General features: G+C 35.1%; 1 protein-coding gene across 2 annotated transcripts in view; it reads left to right on the forward strand.

Moving 5' to 3' along the window:
- The window catches only part of LOC143450682 (sorting nexin-33-like), a 33,434-nt gene that overhangs the window by 14,717 nt on the left and 1,823 nt on the right, over nt 1–16,894 (forward strand). Inside the window, exons 9-19 of one of the 2 annotated variants that reach the window (XR_013114762.1) lie at nt 4,951–5,045; nt 5,537–5,627; nt 5,818–5,943; nt 10,891–11,008; nt 14,303–14,436; nt 14,508–14,611; nt 15,058–15,161; nt 15,255–15,332; nt 15,404–15,570; nt 15,661–15,765; nt 15,882–15,973. Coding sequence is in view for 1 of the 2 variants with exons in the window: in XM_076951327.1 (XP_076807442.1) it covers nt 4,951–5,045; nt 5,537–5,627; nt 5,818–5,943; nt 10,891–11,008; nt 14,303–14,436; nt 14,508–14,611; nt 15,058–15,161; nt 15,255–15,332; nt 15,404–15,570; nt 15,651–15,765; nt 15,882–15,973 (1,224 nt within the window). In the remaining variant the exon portion in view is untranslated. Of the gene's footprint in view, nt 1–4,950; nt 5,046–5,536; nt 5,628–5,817; nt 5,944–10,890; nt 11,009–14,302; nt 14,437–14,507; nt 14,612–15,057; nt 15,162–15,254; nt 15,333–15,403; nt 15,571–15,650; nt 15,766–15,881; nt 15,974–16,894 lie in introns of those variants that run through there. The other variant, XM_076951327.1, reaches the window with a different exon arrangement.

The raw sequence follows: 16,894 nt of genomic DNA on the forward strand, positions 1-16,894 counted from the left end.
AAAGAGTGACGAATTGAAGGCAAAATGTCATACAAAGGGCGTATCGCTGCTTGACTTTTACAAAAAGTACCTTCTTGAAAGTGGTCTTTATCCCAGCTTGACCAACGATGCAAAAACATGGCATCGATGTTTGGTTGCACGTACACATGTGAACAAATATTTTCATCAATGAAATTCACGAAGAGCAAGCTAAGATCACGCATTTCCGACGCCCATTTAGAAAATGTTCTGGTTCTTGCTTCATCTGACTTGTCACCAGATGTTGAAAAACTTTCACAAAGCAAGCAGCATCAAGTGTCACATTAATGCTGTGTTGTTGAAGTGTAAATGCATATTTTGCTGTTTTTGTGATTGGTATGATTGAGATTGCAGCAATGTAGCGTAATATACTGAAGTGAGTGTGAATTATAGTATTAATGAAAATTCCGGCCCGCCGAAGAGTTGTATACTCGACATTTGGCCCGTGACTAGCAAAAGGTTGCCAACCCCTGTTCTAAACGATTTTATTCAGTTTTGCTGGAAAATTTTACTTTAATTTACTTGGCGTTTTCGGTTTTCTTTGGTGTCTTTTTCAGTTCAATTCGATTAGCACATATGCTGAACTGAAAAGGTTTTTTCGGACTAATATTTTAGTTAAGCTTGTATCGACTTATTGATGTTAAAGTTTTTTTCATTTATTGCATGTTTGCTGGGAAGGACACTCTACCTTCTCAAAGAGTTATTTTGAGTCAGAGCATTCAGCTATAATCAATTATAAAATTGTGTCATGCGCCACAAACCGATATAATTTCGGATGTATATCAATGTGGCATTTCATGTAAACAAAGATTTTAGATTTATTTAGGTTTTCTGTCATAAATTTAGACGTCGACTGATTGCAAACTGTCACCGATTTGTGGCACTAAATATGGGGAATGAAATTTACTCTTTCTCATGTATAAAATTTTATCAGTAGTCTTTAATTGCCTATGCAGTATTGCAACGTAGTCACTCCTAACCGCCGATTCATCAGTGTAAACTTAGTGCTCTTTGTAGCACTATATGACTATTCTTGCAAGCAATTAGTTAGCAGTTTTAATACTCCCTATTTCATATGACTAGTTTTATGTGACAGCTAGTTCAACTGGTTTTTGACTTAAATATTTATTGGTATAATATCACACTTGCCATCGTCGAACTGAAGAAAGTCTTAGCACGACTGGAATTCAGCAATGATTCTTCGCTTGAGCCCCGGTTATCAAGCTAGCCGTTATGCAAGTTCCAATTGATACAGACTTTTTTTATTTGCTTTTTTTATTTTTTTGATGTCGTATTGCCCAAGTCTGGAATTGTTCTTCATGATCACTGAACAGGAGCAAGCGTCAAAGGCACCACTGATAATTATTAATCGAACCCGGGCTGCATTGTTGTGAATCCACCTCTCCATTCGCTTGGCTTTGAGTTCAATTGTAAGTGAACCAACGATACCCACAATGATTACGGAAATTTTGTAGAAAATGAAAACCCAGGGATCTTGATAGTGCAGACAAACATTACATTATAATTTGCTTCCTTGTGGATTGTTACTGGTGTTTAGCTGCAAACGCAGGTGTCGGAACAATTTTAGCAGCAGTCCATCGCAAGTTGGTAAAAAGTTTAGAAAACTTTGATCCCACCTGCAAACAAGTTGCCCAACCCCTACTGTGATTATTGACAGAGGATTTTGTTTTCTTCATTACTAAAGATACTTCTGATTATCCAGTTTTATTGATATTAAAAGAGAATGTAATTAATGTGTAAGTGCAGTACATTTATATATATTGTTCTGTTGTAGTTACTTGTCATAGACAGCAGCTGCACTTTTTATCTTCTACCTGGTAATGCTTAGATATTTCAAAATTCGTCCACATTCTAAATTTACGTGACATGGCAGTGGCACTAATGTTAGTTCTAATCAATATTAGTTATTTAACAGAAATTATGTTAAAAAACATCTAACATTAAGACAGCTCTTGATCCTTTTTCAACTATAGTATTGCTACAACAACAAAAAGGTTAGCACGCAATTCGATGACATATATATAATTAACCATAGTCAAATGAAGGTTTTACACTCAAACTATCTGGACAAATTTCATTTGCCACCGCTTGCATCTCGTCATGTAACAATTGTAAACAAAAGCAATGCTTTTGGTGCAAAAAAGCAATATTTCTTTATAACTGTTTCTTGTTACCTTTTCGGCAAACTAAATTAACAACCCTTTATTGTTGTAGCCGAAATAAGCTTGCTATAAAAGCAACAATTCTGATAAATTTAATCTCTTGGACTAATTTTTATCGTTTTACAAGCCTACTACTTAGCTGTTTTTTTCTTAGCATTATTGCAAATGGGTAGATAGAAACAAAAAGTTTCTCCTGTTGTGACAAAATTGCCTTTAGCTTGTCAGTTGTTGGGTGCGTAGCCAGTATGGCATCGTAAATGTCATGTGTATCTGTAGCTGGAGCACGATTGCTCACGCGTCACTGCAAGAATGTTTCTAGGTAGCAGGTATTGTTTTTATAGTATCATTATTATCTATTACTTCTAACCATGTTACATTATGTGGCATACAGATGCCTGGTATTGTGTGCCAGGGCACGTAGGTAAAAGAAAAAAAGGAAAGTGAATGGGGCATGAGGGACACAGAAAAAGCTTCTGAAGGTGGTTAACCTTGCTTGCGGGTCCTTGCGCTTAACTTCTAATGGTTAACCGCAAGGAGCCTACACCCCAATGAGTATGGTATTCTAAGGGTGGGATGCACCACAACAGATCAACTTGATCAAGGATTAAGGATTAAACCAAGATCATATGATCCAGGTTTTAAGTGGATCCTTAATTGTCATGCACCAAGTCCGATCTGGTCAAGATCATGTGATCGACGCATGATCTTGATCAACGTTAAAAGCCTAATGATTTGGAACCGAGATTATATGCAGACTGCATGACATCCCATTGTTGAAGACAGCAATCACAGCATAAGTTAATACAGAGATAGATAGGCCAAGAACTTACTGACAGATTTATAAGCAATGGACATCATTAGTTTGTTGATTGGCATTAGGCATCATTAGCCTGGGTGTCTATTTTTTTATGAGATCCTAACCCAGATGTTGCCCTAGGGCCTAGGCTATCAGGGATATATCAGGCAAGCTTAGGCTTTGGTATTATAGATAGGCTACCATAAAGTTCGTAATATTTTAAAATTGTGACTAGGCTAGGCTGCCGATAGACTGTTTAAATTGTACACGTACAGGTAAATTTGAACGGAAGAAAGTTCTGAATGGTTCTACAGTTCTATACATTGTGTTGCTGAATTTATAATACTGTTATGTTTGTGTATAAACCTAGACTTAATTTTGAAAAGTTTTGTGCGGTTCAGGTGGTGTAATTTTCATCATGGGAAGGAGAGTAAATTTTACAGTTACGGAAAAAAACATTTTTATTGACTTAATGAATAAGCCTAATTACATTAGTGTAATTGAATGCAAAAAAAACTGATAGTAAATCTTTGGAATCCAAGTCCACTGCTTGGAAGGAACTCTGTGCAGAATTCAATTCAGCATCAAGTTATTGTTTCCGATCAGAAATAACCTTTGCGGTTGCGATAAAGTTCTCCATTGTCTCCACTTGGCCTTTTAATGGGAATATGACTGCAGTCAATTGCTCCTAGCACACCTGGAAACTGAGCAATATTTTTAAAATGAAACTTCACATTGTTCAAATCCTGATTGCTTGGAAATCTTATGAACTGCTCGTGTCTGGTGGCAATTGCCCGTGTTACTCTATGAATAACCCGGCAAGCACTGGATTGGTCAATGCCGATTAAGTCACCTTCTGTCCGCTGAAAATGTCCTGCGGCATAAAACCGTAAAGTAGTGACAAGTTGAAGAATTGGTGGTATGCAGTGATTACGATTTGTGCCATGCTCTAAATCAGAGGAAATCATCCCCAAAAGTTGAAGAACTGAATCCTTTCTAAAGCGAAAACGTTCGCGAAATTGCTCTTCTGTAAAATTTTCAAATGGGTTTAGTCTGTCTTTTATGTTTCTTCTCGGTGGTGTCTCAATAAAATGCTCAATAAATTCAATACAATCCATTATAATATTTACAACGTTTTATTGCTAAATCTGACAGAAAATGACACAATAAACAAGGTAACATAAGGTAAGGTAACTAATCTATGTTAACAAAGGTTAACCGATGCTTGGTCTCATAGTTTTATTTGTATTCCATAAAAAATCTAGCTAACGCTTAATCTCTCTGCTATGTAGGTTGCAATTAATAATATAATGAAATAAAGCAACGCAAGCCTCTGCTACCTGCCATATAAGTTCAACGGTTGATAGGCCTACCCTTCTGTAGTACTGCATTACTGCCATTGCATATAATATTGGCTCAAAGGCTAGTAGCACTTCCAATACACAACCTATAGCACTCTCCAATACTTCCATAAACTTGCTTTTCATCAATTATTCACATTGATCTAGACTTAAACCTCCTCGTCAGTAGGATTAAATTCAAGGATTAAATGCCTTATTTTAATCCTGGATTATCTCTGATCGTCGCTGGTGCATACCGTTAGTAAAGATCAACAGTAGTTAATCGCGGATCAAAAGTAATCTGTACTTGATCGGGTTTGGTGCATCCCACCCTAAGTACCCGATCTTAATGCAGTATAAGTTGTTTTTATATCATGATAGTGGTGTAAACTGTTGTCAAAAAGCGAGGTTGCATTGTCAGAAAACTTACTTTACTACCAGCATCTTATTAGTACTATTTTTGATGTCATTAAGTTGACCTTTTTGTTCCGTGTAGTGCAAGGTTACAATACTTGTGTTCAAGTCTTCAGTGTTAGTGTTCATGTTACGCAGTGTGTAGATGAGGTTGCATTATACTTTTGAGCTAATTGACAAAGTTTTATTAATATCCCAGACTCTTTCACCAACTCCTTCACAAGCTTCTCAGGAACCAGTGTCTCCAATAAAGCGAACTGATCGAAAAGCAACTGTGAAAATGGGTATGAACTTGTAAGTAAAGTTTAATATTGTTTTTGATGGAGATCTTAAAACAAGTCTCATCTACATATTAATTATATGTAACAATCTCATAATAGTGCATAATATTTGGGGTGATTGATAACTTTTAATAGGAATAAAATACCCAAAGCATTCATGTATATAATTACAGCAGACGTTTTGGTGGTGCAATATTCCCAATCTCATTTTTGTTACTGTGCTTAAAATGTGCTTAACATATAATGTTTAAAATGTTAAGCTAATTTATTTTGTATTCCTCCTGAATTTGTTTTCTTGTGAACAGTTTATTTGGGTAAGTATAACAAAAGGACCACTGTCATTAAGCGTAGCGTGAAGCGGCATAACATTTGAAATAGCTTATATACTTTCTTCGTTTCTAAAAATAGTTGTTATACTTTTGTGCTTTTTCTTGTCAAGCAGTAACCAATTATGTATGTAACAATGTATGCTATTACATACGTGTGTTTCTGTTTGTAATTCAGATTTTCGCCATTTACTAAAACTGCTGCGGAATCATTTGTTCTTGGAGAGAGTAAATCTGATTTGAGTGGAGCTTGTCATCATAAAATAGTGGTAATTTTCATGTACCGGTGGAGGAATCTTACAAAAACCATGTCTATGTTAGAAAAAAACATGTTGTTAACATATATGCCTTATAATTACCATAAAATAATGTGCTTTGGCCATACCTAATGCGTAGAATAGCAGAGTAGACTTTCTGCTTTTCTATTTTTAATGATGAAAAATATTTATAACGTTTTAGATCGCTGAAGATGGGCCTACCTGGGAGCTCACTGAGCAGCCATTTGCATGCACAATATCTGACCCTGTGAAAGAGAGCAAGTTTTCTGGTTTAAAGAGCTTCATTGCATATCGTGTCATGCAATCGGTGAATTGATGATTAACATATTATCACTGAATACAAATTTATAATATCCCATTACAATATTAACTTTAAGAAAAATCTGCTTAACAAATCTGCAAGTATGCATCCGTTTTTATCTGGGGTAAGAATGTTTACATGAGAACGTTAGTCAACAAATATTGCAACTAGAGTTTTACTTTGATACATGTTTACCAGACTTATTTTTAAACTACATTCACATTCTTTTGATATTGTCCACATGCTTGTTGGTGACTCAGTGTTTTGAAAGTTGTGCTACTTCATTCGAGGCATAATTTTCGTTCTCCTATTGAAGTGCTCAAGTATTGTTAGTTAAAAGATCTTTCAGAGAAACAAAGCAGTGTCAAGCACAGATTTTTTTGGTTACGAAAGTTGTCAAAGTCAGATGGACTCATGTCTGGACCGTAGGGAAGATGATGTCACATTTCCCAATTAAGTAGTTGTTTGGTTACAACATTTGAGATGTGAGGGCAAACAATGTCATTTTTTGCAGTGTTTGCAGAAAATCACAATTGGTAAAATCTTGTAACACTTTTTCCGCAATTGGTCAGGAAAAATCTCTGTCTCCTTTGTAATGTGATTTCAACTCTGGTACAAACTAGCTAATCCAAGCTTTATCAATAACAGCCATTTAATGCAAGACATTGTCAAATCTTCATTTGAGCAAGGTTGCCGTATCCAATCATATTCTGTTTGTTTGCAGCAGTTGAGCGAAAGGAAAATCATACCCCATTTTTCCTTTAAGTCAGTTTTGTGAATTTTGAATAATGGTGCCGTTGATAATCTTGTGGCCTGGAAGAGTTTCAGTACTGTCATAATGTAAAGGAAATTTGTTGACATGTTCTGCCAGGCTTTTGCAGATTGTTATATTTTTATGATTAAAAGCCACTTTTTAGTAAAAGCCAAATGATGTTAGAGTATTAGTCTTTTGAAAGTTGCTCACAAGTATTAACTTCTGCAATAGGTACTCTGCTTGTCGTAAATACAGTGTTGATTAACACACTATAAAAAAAAAGAAAGACATACGAAAAACTGGATTAGATAAACCTGACGCTTATATTATAAACAGAATTAGCATCAAAGTTACAAAATCCGATCATCTGGTGATCTAATTAATAAAAAGCTGCGCAAAATGATCAGAATAAAAGCTGAATAAAAGCTGCGCAAAATGATTAGAATAAAATCTGAATAAAAGCTGCGCAAAATGATCAGAACTAAGAAATAACACTGGTCTACACAAAATTTCAGGTTTGGGTTTTGACAACTCATTTTAGCTAATTTTGGGGCGCTGAATCCGAAAATGAACTCAGATTTTTTCTATCACATCACGTTTTTGAGATATGAAATATCCCTAATTTTTGAAAAAAATCAATTTTTGCCCCCCCTCTATTGTCAAAACAAGGAATTCTGATGCAATAAACACTGTTTTACCTGCAATAATCTAGCTTTAATTAGCAAACAAGCATTCTATATTATATTCACACAAATTTGCGTTGTCTTTATTAAAATTTCATGTTTTGGAATAAAAAATAGGCATACAAAAGAGCAACCATAATAACATCAAACGCTACATTATGCTGACGAACCTGTCGATAGGACAGTGACAAGGTATTATCTGAATTATAGCCTACAGTTCACACAATATGCACATAGACAACGGAGTGCAGAAATTCTGAAGACACACACAGAAATAGCAAAGTGCCAAAATAAAGATTGACTCAAAGGGACTTGGGCAGGGCGAGTTCAGAAACAGTCAACAAAAGAGCTTTCATAAAATATGAACTCTTCACTTATAAGCTTAAAAATGCTCTTTTGAGGGACTTTCTTTTATGAGCAGCATCTGGAATTTCTCTTTTCAAACTCCAGCAATAGTCGGCCATCATATGACAATCCCACCGACCTTGATAACGTTCCTCCATAATTTTAATATCCTGGTGGAAACGTTCACCCTGTTCTTCACTAACTTTTCCAAGGTTTTCTGGAAACTCATCCGCATGGTTCTTCAAGTAGTGAACTTTGATGCTCATCCTGCATCCCAAATCTTCAAAACTAAGCAGTAGCTCCCTTAAGAGATCTTTATAATTTTCTGCTTTTCTGTTTCCCAAAAAATGGAAGGATATAAGTATAGTTATAGTTCTGGAAGTGATATAAATACTGGCAGTGGCTTTTCATCACTGTGAAGAACTGGCCGCAATGCCGAATCCAGATTTGGATATTTCAAACGATGTTTACTCTTTTTGTTATACCCTTTCACACTAACAAGACAAAAATAACAATCGTCAACATGACTTCGTTGCTCTCGCCAAATCATGGGTATTCCAAATTTCATTTGTGAACCTTTTCCTTGCGACCAACTTCTCAGACATTCAACGCAGGTCTTGCACGCTTTATGAGGAGCCCAGCTTTTGTCCTGGTCCCCTAACTTGACTTTAAAGTAAGCAAGGTATGCCCTTTTTACAAACGTGGTAATATTGCATTGTTGAGACTTCAACATGAAGCATCCACAAATGTAACAAAATATATCCGGATCATTACAACATTTTCTTCTTTTGCTGGAAGCAGACATAGCTTGAGATCAAATATAACCTTTCTTTGTTAGTAGTTTTCTAAGAGCAAGTTTTTCCACAGAAACACCACTATACCAAAAACTCTAACCGACTTGAACTCAAACTTATATAGTATGAAAATACCTTTTCCTTCTACAAACCACTTTTCAGCTTGAACTCTGATGTTGGTCTGTACAGTGTACATGTGCTTTATGAAACTTCTAAATAAATCTTCCTTACTAAGCAAGAATTTATTACTAAGTCAAATCTACTCCCACCAGCTGTCTTCCTACGATATTCCAGCTGCACAGAGATAGCAGCTGACCCACAGATAACGCCTGAGAAGCCAAGACAGGGAGTTCAAGCCAGCATGGAAAAACTCTACGCCAGCAATTTCAACTATGTCCTATTATGATATCATAACAGGATTTTTTTATTTTAGAGGAAATCTGAACCAATTTATGAATTTAGTGCAAAAATATCTCTATGTTTGAAAGTTTATAGCTGTCAGAAAATAATTATATTTGACATTTTATTGTAAAAAGGGTAAAATTGGTCAATTTCATAAAATAATGACACCGATAGAAAGAAAACTTGATGTGATAGAGAAAATCTGAGTTCATTTTCAGATTCAGCGCCCCAAAATTAGCTACAATCAGTTGTCAAAACCCAAACCTGAAAAAAAAAGTTGAAATTTGTAGACCAGTGTAATAGATGCAGCTGTTAGTCGGAGAAATATTGTATTGTCTTGTCGCTACAACCAGATAAAATACTCGACAGGTTGCAATAAACGACTTGTATTTTAAGACGGTACTCATGCAATTATAAAAAGGGAATGACGAAGGTTCAAAAGCAGCGTAACTCGGAATGTGACCGTTTTTCTAACCATCTCTGCCTATATGTTCTCTCTGGCACCAATGTATGCAACAGTCATCATTACTTAGTAGCAATCAGTGCAAACCATGCGCTTGTATGAAATTAGTGCTTTGGGGGATACAAACAAATACCATACAAAATTAAAACGCATTTCAAGCAAACATTGTGAGTATTTTCTTGCAATAAGTCAGGAAAACGATAATTTGTGAAATCTATTTATGTTGAATGTAAGAGTATAAAAGATATATAACCTATACGTGTAAGTTAAGATGGTGAATACACATTAAAGCTCAAGCCAAAGGTACAAAAGTAAACAGTGACAGTATACTAAAATCTTCGTGACAATAACACAAGTCTTGTTATTTTGGTTGAAATGTAATGAAATTATATGCTGTGACTAAAGACATTCGTACAATAAGTAAAACTTTGACAATTCACAAATACGAAATTTAGAAACAAGATGTAACAAAATGCATTTTCACAGCACAAAATTTAGTATTCATAGCTTCTCTTATAAATTGCGTTTTTCCTGCCATGAATGTCAGAAATTCTTTCAAGGTAATAATGACCAATATCAGTTTTTCTCATGAAAACAAAGTTTTGGCGTGAGTAGTTACATAACTTGAACACTTAGCAACTACCCTATTTTCGCTTTTTCTCGTAATTTAATTTTATCTTTGTAACTACAAGTTATTTGTCATTATCTACATTGGCATTTTGCAGATTTCATAAACAGTTCTTAACTCAAAACTTCATCAACCTTACAATGGTTTGAGCCCTTGTCTTGCAAGACTGTTTTAGTTGTGAGCGGAAGAAGTAACCAATTGTTGTGTAACAGTGATATGACATCATACTCAATTCATGTTTTTACAGTCCAGAATAAATACCATGTGCACCTTCCTATTGCGGTATTATAGTGAAGTGAATCAGTGATACTAAACCAGAAGGCGTAGAAAAATGACATTTAGAATTTTTACACATGTTTTATCAATTAATACCAAATAATTTGTCCAAGTGTGTAATTTCCATAGTATACAGTACCATTTTAGGGAACCTTACTGGCCTGCTTCCTGCTGGATGCGTCTTTCATATTACTTTTTGGTTTTTCTGCTCTTCAATCATTGCTTATGCCATGGTAGTGCAACTTAATTTGACAACAGACCTATGACCTAAACAAATTTAATTTGCTTGAGTTGTTTACTTTGTTATTTGTATTTTTTCTATATGATTGCAAGAATTATGATTGGGCTTGTGCAAAGTCTAAGCACCAAGTTTTCAGTAAAATTTTAAACACAAACGAATAATATTCTTTAACAGTGTGTGACAATATTACACTATTTTATTACATATTAGTAATTGCATACTTTTTTCCAATGCGTTGATGATTGGTGTTTAATGAATATATATTAATTATTAGTAAAATTTATGGGAGTTTCCAAATAATCTCACAGTGGTTTATTATGAAACCATGGAAAACAGTTGAAAGGTTGCCTTGTTTATTTTTTTTCAGGGTACTGATAATGCAGTTTTGCGGCGCTTCAAGCATTTTGACTGGTTGTATGAACAGTTAGTGCGCAAGTTTGGAGTAGTAATTTCAGTTCCGCCTCTTCCAGATAAACAGATAACTGGTAAATTATGTTTAATATTGTTTAATTCTGCTAGAACGCTTTCATACTCTGATTGATATTAACATTTTTAGTTATGTCTTTCTGCTCAGATATCTTCCTAAAATTAAATTCTTTGTATAATTGCTGGTTGTGTTGTGAGGACAAACTGACCATCTGACATCTGATTTGACATGATCAACACATGTCCACCAACTTTTATTTTTGAGGCGAGGGAAAATTTATGATGTTGTAAAACATGCCTGTTTTAAATGTTTAATAATAATGTAATTTACAACTACCTTGTTAACAAATATAAAGTTGATCCTTTAGTATGGTAGCGATAATCTTGCTGAACGTACTGCAGTAGCCAGAAATTTGATTAACTGACTTAAAAATCATCAGAAGCAAAAACATATGCATTCTTAGACAACATTTTGTTGGGGTTGTGAACTGTGGTTAATGATTGCTTGATTAACATTATACAAGAAAATTTATCTTTGGATGAAGAAATTCCAGTTGTGCATGCTAACCACTGGAGAGAATGGATTTGTCTGTTCTCGCGGTTAAAGAAAATAATGATTCCCTGATGCCTAAGATCAACTCATGTCGAAGACATCAAACGAGAAATCCACCATTTTTATGACGCTTCACTTCAAGGTTATGGCTTTTTTTATCATACTTACGTGTGGTTGGTTCCTGTGAACAAATTTGTTGTTCATTCCTCTGTGAAAAATCCAAAGATGTGCCACTGAAAAGAGGGAGTATTTCAAGATTGGAGCTCGCTGCTTCAGTATTGGCTATGAAAACAGATAAATGGTTTAAAGAGCAGCTTTGGTATTCTGATTGTGACTCGGTGTTTTGGATGGATTTTAATGCTGTGCGAAAAAGTATCTACAATGAACAAAAACGCTTTCCTGTCTATGTCACAAACTACCTAGCCAAGATATACAGTCAATCTCTACTGTGTCAGTGACACCATCTCGAATCCAAATAAAATCCTGCAGACTTGGCATCCGGTGGTGTTTTTCTGAACAATTTCATAAGATTAAGCACTTGGTTGAAAGGACCTACATCCTTGTGGAAGTCTGAGGATCACTGGCCGAAGACTCCGGAAAATATAAATGGGATGTTTCAAGACTTTCAACCTTTAAAGAAAAGGAGTCTTGCTGTTCATACTTACATATACAAACCCATCATGAAGCTGTTTCTGAGATACTATAATCAAATACTGTACCAACTGAAAAGTGCCACAGCTTGTTTGGTAAGATTCATTGCTTAACTGTGCCAGAAGGAAGCTGTTTCAAATGGTAAGCTTACTGTTGAAGAGCTTATAAATGCTGAGTTCTGACGGGTGAAGTTTGTGCTACATCAATAATTCCCAGACGACAATACTTCAATAAGCTGAGTCCAGTATTAGTCAACTATGTTATTAGACTTGGTGGAAGGTTGGAAAAATATCCAGTATCATTCAAAGAAAAACATCCTGCTATTCTTCCTCATGACCATCATGTGACAGGTTTGGTCATAGGCGGGTATTACGATGTAACAGCCCATTCGGGTGTGTCTCGCACATGAGCTACCATATGTCAATGTTACTGGATATTGAGGTATAGAACTAATGGCTGATCTACTAGCTGTTTACTTGAAACCACATGAGCCACCATGCTCAAATGTCGGTGTTGATTCCTTTGGACCCTTCCTTACTAGTAGACTTGCCATGCGTTCTGGTTTTAAGGGCTTGTCCCAGTGTCCCGCCCACTCAATCAGTTTGTTCTGGAATTTGCTATTTAACCATTGAGTTTTTTCTGCATCCACAGCTCAAGCACTACTTTTTAACCATTTTAAAGATAGAATTATTTACAATAGTCTACGTTAAATGCAATATTTTTTATAATGACATTTTACAAAGGAGTTTAATTGAGCAAATTTTTTATTTTAACAATTAGCATTATCTGTTAGGGTATTTTTGCGGTTACAATCTTTTAATGGCAATTCTACTATGCTTGTTGAAACGTCACTATGACCTATATTCAATCAGTTCAGAAAGTTAACTTGTCTAACCCAGTCAGTCAACACTGCAACTGCAAGTCAGAAGCAGCATTTTAGTCTGCGCAAAATCCTGCATATTTTGAACTAAAATTTGAGTTAATATTTGTGTGACTAAATTAACATCACTCCCAAAAAAATTTAAGTTTACAAATGATCTACAGAGATCATTTCCACATTTGAAAGACAGAGGTAATGGTAAATTGCTTTGCAATCGATGTGGTTCTGTGTTTTCAATCAGCCATGGCGGACGTGCAGATGTTAATGACCATTTAGTTACCAGAAAGCATTACCTAAGTTGAAGCAGCTGCATCCTCATCTCGTGTAACATCCTTTAAAAATGTTGGCACCGATTCTATGTTTGCTATAGTTGCATAAGAGGCCACTTTTGGTTACCACAACGCTTCATCAAAAGGCTGGAACAAAATGTCAAAGCTCTCATCATTTTCAAAATTAATGTTGATTTGACGTGTGGTGAATTTTATGAGAAGATAAAATCGAACGTCATACTTTTGAAAAAGATGCTTGGCACAGAAAAATATTATTAATTGATTTTCTAAAATTTATTTACCTTTCATTTTTGTTACGTTACTTTAGTAAGCCTACATTAATTGGTGATTTACCAAAATTGGTAAATTGTTATTGGTAAATGCTTAATCTTAGTACATGTTTATACATAAGGTGGATCAGCTACAAGTTTGCCATATGTTTGCAAGTTTGCTTATCTTGTCGCATATTTAAAATATTTTCATTTTGCAACCTTTTCCTGGTAGTATCTTCTATTAATATTTGTATACAAGCAATAAAAATAAATTAAATTGACTTGTTTTACTTATTATCTCTTATTTGTCCTCGTTTTACTGCAATTGTTAGAACAAGGCCGAAACTTGTTGTCAGCGCTGCTTGTTGGGTGAGACATAAATCAAACGCATAGTGACAGGAAAGTCAAGCCAGGCTTGGCAATTTAATCACTTGTGAACTGACATGGGGATTATTATAGATGGGAAAAGGCATACTCTGCAGCATGTGAGTGTGGCGCGGTGCAACAAATTGTTGAGCATATCATATCCCACTGCGTCCCCCTCGGAATGCGCGATCTGCAAATTTTGGATGACAGCATAACCCAATAAACTTCAACTTTTTGAAACGTGATTTGAAATGTTTTTACACATTACCTGTGCTGTTAATAGTGTAAAGTTACTGATACTGGACAAATGAAGAGAAAAAGTATATAGCAAATAATTAACTTACCAAGGTCATATCTTTAAGGTCGGTATGAGGAAGATTTTATTGAAGAACGAAGAAAACAGCTTGAGTTGTGGATCAACAGAATTTCTCTACATCCTGTTATATCACCTTCTGAAGTTTTACAACATTTCATCAAATCTCAAGACAACGAAAAGGTTTGTAGTTTAGGTCGGAGTATGACAGTCTCTGTTAATAGATCACATTTAAAGTTAGTTTTTTGTTCAAGGCTTGGAAAGCTGGTAAGCGTAAAGCAGAGAAGGATGAAGCTGTGAGTGGCGCTTTTCTTAACATGATTGAAAATCCCACAGAGAAACTCGACCTTAATTTGGCGTAAGTTGACTTCATCTTTTTAAAGTTAGTTTTTTGTTTATAGTATATGAATTTGCACTCAGTCTTTGTCAGCGTTTGAGAAAAATGAATTTTGTGCGAAAATAAACTCAACATTATTGTAGTGATGCAGTAGAACTTGCCTAATTCATCATATTTTTGTCAATAATGACAGAATTGTTAACATTTTAATCTTTTCTTTTTCGTTTAATTCAGCTTTGTGTAATTCAGTTAGTTCAGCACTTGTTTTACCCCAACAAACATTTTGTTTGTCAAATTAGACATTTTATCATGAACAAATGCATAAATTTGAGCATAAATCTATGAGCATGAAACTATTTTGTAGTAGAAAATGAGAAAGAAACATGTTTCTGATTTGGGAAAACCCATGTTGGAAACATTAATAAAAAAGCAAGTCAGTTTTTATATGTAGTTCTTGTCTTCTGTAGGGAACAGCTGTTAGATACACAATTCAAATTTACCAGAAGTATGGATGATGCTTGCAAACAGCTCATTGCCCATGGAATAGACCAGACAAAAAAATGTACTGGACGTAAGTATTTGCTAAATTAAGATAGGTGCTCTACTTTCCTTCCTTCTTCATTAAACAACTGAAAATTAAACCAGCAGTTTCATGGTTTTGCAGAGTATAAAAGAGATTTTCATAAGCTGGGTCAAATATTTACGTCTTTGAGTGACTCATTCGAGTTGGATGAACGAGAAGGTTAGTGGAGTGTGCTTCAGGATCAAAATCTGTTTTGGTTGCCTGGTTTTGAACTATTTTTAACATTTCAGTCTCAAAACCGTTGACAGCAGCAATGAAATATACTGGCGATTGTTACATTGCCATTGGTACGTTGTTTAGTGAACAACCGAAGCAGGATTGGTATCCTTTTCTCGGTGGTTTGGGTGAATATAAGGCGGTTCTCTCTACTTTTCCTAATATTCTGGGCAACCAAAAAGTAAGTGTTTCAATTTTTTTACCGCAACTAACAAGTTTTTCGTTTATGTGATATTTTAATACTCCTGCTAATGTTTGTAGAGTGCTTTAGACAAGAACAAAGAAGTGAGAAGATTGCAACTAGAAAACAAAGTCTCTACTGAGGAAATGGAAGCCGCTACATCAAGAACAGAAAAAGTTTCTTATGCCGTTCAAGGTTGATATACAAGATAACGCTAATAAATTTAGTAACATGAGGTTATGCAATGAAATGCTTATCTTATTTTCCAAATTATGAAACATATGTCACTGACCCTATTTCTTTTGCATCAGCTGAAATCAACCATTTTCAGCAGTTTCGTGTTGGCGATTTTGCGTCATACACAAAGAAGTTTTTAGAGCAGCAGATTGTTTTTCATCAAGAGGTAGGCTGGTAATATTTTGCATTGTGTCTTAATCATAAAGAGTCTTGCAGGCCTTTGTTTAATTGCTATAACTTATTTTCTGTTTCATGAGATAATTAATCTTTATCAGAAAAGGGAAGATATATTTCTTTGTAAATCGGAGTCAAAATGGAAAATTTTTTGTTTTTTAAGATATAAGAGTCCTGTTTGTTAACCGTTTTCTACATGTTTTCTTGATTCTGGTGTTGTTTAGGAGGCGTATGGGTTTCAAAAAAGGGTCAGTTTCTTCGTTTATTTCTGTATGTAAAAAAGTTATTAACAATGCAATTGCTCGAAAATAGCTCCATGGAATCCCTGAAATTTTGCATTTCAACTAGGCTTTCCTGATACTCTTTCATACTGGAATATTGCACAAACCATATATCCTCTACTATATCAGTGGTTCCCAACCTTTTTTGGTGTCGGGGCCGAATTTCAAACTTCAGAGTACGTATGGAGCCGCATGAAAACACTCAAGAAATTATAACGAAAATTTTAAAGCATGTACCAAAGAATAGCAACACTAACAAGAAAAATAACACAAATCAATTTAATGTCCAACTTGGCATTGGCTTTGAGCTTTAACAACTTTGTCAAAGCGAGGCGCAATTGTGGTTTAGGATTCAGGAGGCCGTTTATGATTCACAATAAGTAGACAATGGGCCATTCACAACAGTATAAAGTAGGCTACAAGGTGTAACTGTATGATGTAAAATGAAAAATTTGTAAACAATTTTGACCTAACGCTATAAATTTAGACCAATTTTTGACTTTTTTCGACAAGTCAAAAAATAAATGCCCTAATTATTATAAATAGATTTTTTTTTGTGGGATTTTCAGGGCTCATTGAGAGCCGCAAGAAGGCTAGCTTGGAGCCGCGGTTGGGAACCACTGCTCTATATC

This window comes from Clavelina lepadiformis, chromosome 3 (genome assembly GCF_947623445.1).
Source record: "Clavelina lepadiformis chromosome 3, kaClaLepa1.1, whole genome shotgun sequence".
Taxonomy (NCBI): domain Eukaryota; kingdom Metazoa; phylum Chordata; class Ascidiacea; order Aplousobranchia; family Clavelinidae; genus Clavelina; species Clavelina lepadiformis.